The 7,615-nt window shown below is 38.6% G+C and overlaps 1 protein-coding gene across 1 annotated transcript; it reads right to left on the reverse strand.

Annotated features, from left to right (window-relative positions):
- Positions 1–1,895: 1,895 nt before the first annotated feature.
- rpl36 (ribosomal protein L36) lies at positions 1,896–6,071 on the reverse strand. The gene is made up of 4 exons (XM_041790719.1): positions 5,966–6,071; positions 4,813–4,907; positions 2,610–2,744; positions 1,896–2,022 (listed from the first exon to the last, which is right to left on the reverse strand). The coding sequence occupies exons 2-4, from the start codon at positions 4,903–4,905 to the stop codon at positions 1,933–1,935; spliced, it is 318 nt and encodes a 105-aa protein (XP_041646653.1). The 5' UTR covers positions 4,906–4,907; positions 5,966–6,071; the 3' UTR covers positions 1,896–1,932.
- Between the last annotated feature and the right edge of the window lie 1,544 nt (positions 6,072–7,615).

Consider the following 7,615-nt stretch of genomic DNA (forward strand, 5'->3'; position numbering starts at 1 on the left):
CTCTTCTGGGTTCAGGTCAGGCCAGTTGGCTGGTCAATCTAATGCAGTAATACCAGTCAGCAAACCAAGTCAGCAAGTCTCCATAAAACTTCTCATCAGGTGGAAGCATGAAGTGCTGTAAAATCTCTTGACAGTTGTGTTGACTCTAAACTTGATGAAGCACAGTGGAGCAACAGCAGCAGATGACACTAGCGCCCCAAACCATCGCTGACTATGGAAACTGAAAACACTGGACTTCGAACGCCTTGGTTTCTGTGCATCTGCAATCTTCCTCTGGGTGCTGGGACTGATTTCCAAATGAAATGCAAAATTGACTTTAATCTGAAAACAGGACTTTGGACCACTGGGGAATGGTACATTTCTTTATCTCCTTATCCCAAATACCAAGCTTATGATGTCAGCAGTTCAGGAGGGATTTCAGACTAGGAAAATGGCACATTTCTTGTACATATCTGTGTAGTGGCTCTTCATACACTCACTCTGGCCTAGCCCACTCCTTTTGAAGCTCCCTTAAGTTCTTGAATATGCTTTTTGACAACCCTCTGAAGGCTGAGCTCATCCCTGTTGCTGAAATCAAAACAGGACGACTTTGGTGAGAGGATTTCAGATTAAACCTGGAAGACGGCAATAGAGGGAGCCCACTCACCCTCAATGTGTCAGACAATATTCAGTTCAAAATATTTCACATAGTCAAAGTCAAGGTCTAGACTTGCACAATTCTTCCCTGAATTTGATCAAAACGGTCAGTGGTGTAATCAGGACCCAGCAATTTTTTCCACTCATTTTCAGTGTCCCCATGCCCAAGACATTTTGGAACAAGATCTTTGAAACATCAGCCTGGAGCCACAGTTTGGCAATATTTGGTGTTGCTCTAACATATGTGCTTTTCAAAGGTTTTTACCCAAGGTAAACCTAATATCAAGCTAAAATCTCCAGAGACATGTCAATATCTGTGCAAAATAGCCACTGTAAAACACGTAACAGTATCTTTTGTTGTTATATAGTTGTAGTAATAATAATGTATGGTTGTACAAATTCCTAAGACACACCTAGACTTGCCTCTTATCAAACATTTGAGAACCACTGCTCTAAGGCTACATTCACAATGCAGTTTAAAGTGACCTGAATCTGAGTTTTTGCTCACGTGACTTGTATCTGATTTTTTTCTGGCAGTGTGAACAGCGCAAGTTGAGTCTGACCCTTCTGAATCAGATACATAGCTGATCTTTTGGAAATTGAGTTCAGTGTGAACAGGCAAACAAAAAAATCAGATCTGAGTAAAGATCAGAATTTAGCATTAAGGCCGGAAGTGTGAATGTAGCCTAAGAGATTTGGGTCTTACCAATGCTCAATCCTGTGCTTTAGCATTTTCATCACTATTTGCAAGATGCCTCATCTTGTTCAACTGGAAGTCTAACTGGCCACTGCTCTAAAAGCACTGGGTCAATGTCATGGTTCACTTGCAGCTGGAAAAGATCAGACATATGACTTGAAGATCAAATGATGCAGTGATTCCCAAACGCTTCTATCAGGTCCCCCTTTGGCAGTTGGACATATTTTCAGCCCCCCCGTACCCCTCACCGTGCGTATCCACATGTAAAAACATGTAAATAAACAACAAACTTTTAGTCACAATTTTTGTAAATGGTTTTGTTTTTTAGAATTTACCACAACATAAAACCTAAAATTTTTGAGTTTTTCAAATGAATAAAGACCTTAAGCTGAAGAGGGCCATTGGTCCAGCCTATAACTCCACTAACTTGTTTGTTCATACGGCCAAACAGCTGATAAACAGATTTTTATAAAGAAAATATTAGTTTTAAACATTGGCAGGTTAAAGCTTAAAAACCTAATGGAGCAAGAATCCAGGGATGAAGAAAGACCATAACTATGGATTTTGTAGTTTAACAAACATTTTAATTAAGTGACAGATTAGTCTTTCTTAGCGGCAGCCTTCCTCATGGCAGCCAGCACGTTGCTCAGCTCCTCTCTCTTTCTCTTGGCCCGGATGTGGGTACCAATCTGGAGAAGAAACAAAGACACACTTAGTGCTTGGTAAATCAAGATTACCCTCTTCAAGTTGTATCTAATGCTACAAATAAATATGAGAGAGTGACACTAGAAAAAGTGAAAGGCGTAACTCAGTTTGGTTGTTAACCTGCTTTTCATTCCGTGCCCCACAATATCAGTTTCCAACATATCATTCTGAATCAAAAATATCCAAAATGTGGTGTTTTGTTATTTAATCAGTACACTGGCACCATTTAATCTGAGGGTAGGAGAAAGGCCATTGTACGCACACCACCACCCAGCTGAAAAAACATACATGCATGCTTAGCAAAAAGCAATGTTTATACAAAAAATATATGTGTCTGCAAGAAAAAAGGAAATATGAAGCACATGGAGCTATATTTCAAAAACAATGTTATGGATGCTGAAGAGGAAACCAGAAGTCAACTTCTATAACCAGCGCCCTGAAACTGAGACTGTTAACACTCCCAGCACTTAAGGCGAGCAATGGACACAAGCCCTTACTCACTGTAACAAATTATGAGCTGTTTAATGTGTCTGTTGTCTCAAAAATGCAATTGACAAAACAATGAACTCACCCTCTTCTTAATGAACTTGAGTGCTCTCTTGTCCTTTGACACCTTCAGCAGCTCCATGGCTCTCCTCTCATAGGGAGCAAAGCCACACACCTCACGGATCGTGTCCCGAACAAACTTGCTGTGTTTGGTCAGGCGCTAAAGAGGAAATAAAAAAATTAACTAAGAAATACTTTTGAATATAAACAACTTTCTTGAAAGCCAGACCATTTCAAACTCCAAAGGTTATTGTAGTGTTCAAATAGCACATATTAACCGTAATGTTCCAAATCTAAAGAAAGCAGGATTACACAGGATAAACATTGGCTTTCTAGAAGAAAACTTAAGGGATTTGGTCAAGAAAGTAAATAAGACATAAGTCAAAACAATATTGAAACCTTCCACGTTAATAGCTTAGATAACCATCAAGACATCAATGGTCTGATATAAAAAAAAGACAATTCTCTTATTCTGTGTGCAGGCAGGGCTTACCAACTAAAATAACAAAAAGCTATAATTAGAGAAATGTTGCCTTTCAATAAACTCTGATGCAGAGCTGGATAAGATTCTTCAGTTCATTTTAGTCCATTCTCAAAACTTTGGCATTTATTTCTAACATTTGCTCTTGGACAGTACTGCAAAGGGACATTATGGAGCTCTCTTTTTTTTTTAATACACAGTGCAAATAGTCCAGGTACAGGTAATGTCACTGTGCAAAGAGGGTATGAGAATTTGTGTTACTGTGGCTTGTGATACTCCCTCTGCAAATGAATAACAAGTGTGGAAAAAACCAGGCCAAACTTTTTATTTATTTATTTTTTTAAATCAAATGACCACCAGACCACTAAAACACGATTGCAGCTAGGATATATTGATCTGGAAAACTGACTTGAGTTTGCTTGCCTTTAGTGCTCTCAGCTCAGATATATTGTTGAAAAGTTTTTTTTTCAGTAAATGTAAAAACTAAAATATTCAAAGGAAAGCAAGTTTGTTTTGAGTTGACTGCTTTCTCCCACATATTCAGTACACAAACTGCATTAGCACATCTCTGTGGATCAATAAAATCCACTTGCACAAGCTTCTACAATGGCAACCATAAGTTTAACCATCAATGTGCATCTTTGCTTACTGGTCCTGTCAGGTGACTAAAAAAACTAATGACAGGCTTTGTGATTAATCACATATGGATAATATGAGCAGGACTTCACTACAGATAGTTTTACTGTATAATACTGTTTGTAATTGTAATTTATTTAAATGATCATATGTAGGCAATGTTTTGCTCTGGTCTTCACATTATTAACAGTGAATTCACAATTCACTGTATGTATCTGATCTCAGGTCTACATCTCCTCACAGTCTCCACAGGCTGTCTACCTCCTTGATATTCCTCATGACCAAGTTTTCATTACTCACGAGCGCACGCAGGAAGCTTTTTGTTAGTGACGTCACAAAGTTTGTAACGAAAGAACGTACTTTTGAGCTGCATCTGACCTTTTAACGAAGTTTTCAAGTATCAACACAGGAGTCAACTTTTACACAGGGAATCAGTCATCAGTAGATGAATTCAGCATTTTTGGATATAGTATTTCAGCACAGCTCTGCATGTGGTTGACTGTACTTGTCTGTGCGCACTCTGTAGAAGTGCTCAGAAACACAGACAGGAGGAGAGAGAGACACTACATTGTCTTATTAATCACGGATTGTGTTTCACGTCTTCATCCAGTTTACACTATAGTGGACGGATGCTTAAACACAAACTGCTACAATTTCATGTGGTTACATTTTAATACATTTCTAGCAGCTGTTGGAACTGTTTTGGCCCCATCCTGTTCCCATAGTTGTCCTAACAAATATTTATTGAAAAAGTATGGTGCACTTTGGAAAACCTAAACTGTGGTTGAGCTGTAATAAATGTAATCAATTAGAAATTACATTTATTTTGTCAATTGGACAAAAGAAAATGTCCTCAAGCACTCAAAACAATGTTTTTAAGAGAACACTTACAGATTTTTGTTTCCTAAAGACGCTTACACTAATAAATGATCACTCAAGCCACAGAAAAGCAATAACTATCTAACTGTAAGAACAAACAGTGAATGACCAATTGTTCAAAACTTGACTTAGCGCAGCACTGACTTCGATACACAGGCAACTGAGGAACTACATGACTACAGCACACTTTAGTTGCTCTGAACAGTCACTTTCCTCAGCAGATTGTACTTACCCCGCGTCTGCGGCTGTGTTTTGGAGCAGTGACATTTTTGGTGACTGGATGGCCTTTGTTTAGGCCAACGGCCATGGGGTAGCGAATAGCCATGTCTGTAAAAGACAGAATACAAATACGTCAAGATATGAGCTAACTTTATAGCCAACTTAGTGACACATCAATACAAAGGACAACTTTCAAGCTCATAACGATAACGCATGGTAGAGCAAATGTGCACAAGGGTTGATGCCCAACAGATTATTCGTCCTCCTAACTGTGTAGCATTTTAGTAAACCTGCAAAAGAGTCTTGTTCTAAAATACATTTGAACTGACGTGTTACTAAATAAAAAACAAAAGTAGATCAAGCCTTTATCAGTTGAGTAATTTTAATTAAGCAAATTTCAATCCAGAGAACTGTAGTTATTTAGGTATGATGTTTTTGTACTCTTTTTGGCACAAGAAAAACAAGTGTAAATCGCTTATGCCCTTTTCCCATATCTCCTGTTCAAAGGGGTTGAATTGCCTAAAACTGCACGTTTGGAAACACTACGTTAGTGTTAAAGTTACAAAAGCTTCTGATGCAGAATTAAATATCAATCAAAGGACGGTTAATTGTATTAAATAACTTTTGAAAGATGGCTCCCACCAGAGGTACTTCTTGAAAGCACTCATGGGAATAGGTGCAGGTTTGCCAGTCAACATAATATACGCTACGATTGCAACGCTGTAACTTCTGTCGTCTTAATTATATCAACCAGCAAAAGCACATTACACGACTTTTCTGTCCGTACTAGACAGAATCTCTTAACCAGATAACCACAGCAATGGCGGTGAGCATTCGTTGTAGGGTTTCGTTCAGATGTACTTCTTACGACAGAAGTGTTTTTCATTTCAAACCATTAATACTGGATGAGGTCCGCAGGTTTAAAAAAAATGCAATTGATTTCAGTGGCTATGTTGTACGTTTAATTAAAACAGCTAGGGCTGCCGGAAGGTATGCTCAGACTCGGCTAACTGTCAATTTCTTTAACGTAACTTGTACAATAACGAGCAAAAGGAGTACAGTGAATGTTGTAGCTTGCTTTACTTTGAACTTATTGTACTGAAATCTACGGATGGCAGAGATTTTTCGTGGATTTTGGTTTCTAAGTACCAACATCAAATTCCTACCTGCTATCTGCGATGGCGTTAAGACCGGAAGGACTGTGAGCAGACTGAGGCAGAATGAAGACAGGTTTGACCCGGAAGACACTTCAGCAAAATCAGCAACACAGCGCCCCTGTCGGACTGGAAGAGTGTCCAAAAACCAAAAAAGAGTGTAAACTACTACAGGGCTATTACAACTTATTCTACTATCTAGTGGTAGTCTAATACAAGAAGAAATAGCAAGAACATGGCACAAAAGAGTGGGAGCAAGGGCAGGTTTTGTTTTTCAATACAGCCAACAACTAAAGTCACACTGAGTATAAAAATGGGATGGAGGGACACTGTGGTGATCACAAGGCTGAGGTTTGGGCATTGTGCGCTAAATCACGGACTGGCAATGGTTGGTGAACATCCTGATGGAAGATGCACCTGTGGAGAGGAGGAGAATGTAAGCATGCTCTTACAGCAGGCACCAGCGACCACACAGAGAGAACCCCCATGCAAGCAGATCTGACTGCGACTGGATTCAAGGTTACTGCATATCACTTAAGTCACTTCTCAGCTGGGAACACCATTAAACAACAAAAGCCGTTTTAAAATTTCTCAGTTGGACTAGACTATATGCAAGAATATGAGGTGCCTTAATACCCTGCACTATAGAGACCAGTGGAGGACAAATACACTTGGGTAATGTCTAGTCTGCTGGAAATTCAACAGAAGAAGAACCATCTGGCCTCAGCATTGTTTCATCAGAGGTGGAAAGAGTGCAAGACTGTTGTACCCAGGTGAAAATACAGTTACTGTGGTTAAATTTTACTTAAGTAAAGTAGTACTCATTAATATACTCAAGTAAAAATAGATAGTATTTGAGTCAAAGAAACTTAAATACTCTTTATATACTCTTCCAAGAGCTGGTTGTCCATTTGGCTTTCATATAGAGGTATTTTTGTAAACTCCAAGTGGGATTTCATGTGTTTCAGCTCCTCGAAGAGTCTTGGTTGTGCCAAACTTCTTCCATTTGAGAATAATGGTAAACAGGCTCTTGGGAAACTTCAGTGTAGCAGAACGTTTTTTTTTATAGCTTTCCCTGTCTGTGCCTAAGTTGCAACAATCCTGTCTCTGAGCTCTGCAGGCAGTTCCTTTGACCTTGTCACTTGTTTTTTTACTCTGATATGCATTGTCAACTGTGAGGCCTTCTATAGAGAGGTGTGTGTCTTTCCAAATCATGTCCAATCAGTTTAATTGACGATCAGTGGACTCCAATCAAGGTGTAGAAACATCTCAGCAAAGACTTTGAGAAATAGGAGGAACCTGAGCTAAATTTCAAGTGTTGTTGCAAAGGCTCTGGATACTTATGTCAAAGTGACATTTCAGTTTTGTTTGTTTCTTTATAATACATTTGCACCAAATTCTAAAATTGTGTTTTCACTTTGTCACTGTGGGGTACTGAGTGTAGATTGATGAAGATAAAAATGTTTGTTTATTTCTGACAGTAGCATAAGACTGTTACATAACAGAACTGGCCAACTTCTGGCCAAGAATGTACTTACTTAAACCCATTTCTTTTGCCTTTTTGCTTTGTTTATGTAAATTTAGCTATTAATGTCATTTTTCAGTTTATATCATTATAAACTATATATTGTAATTATTACCTATTTGTTTCTTTATATATAT

Source organism: Cheilinus undulatus, linkage group 7 (genome assembly GCF_018320785.1).
Source record: "Cheilinus undulatus linkage group 7, ASM1832078v1, whole genome shotgun sequence".
Taxonomy (NCBI): Eukaryota; Metazoa; Chordata; class Actinopteri; order Labriformes; family Labridae; genus Cheilinus; species Cheilinus undulatus.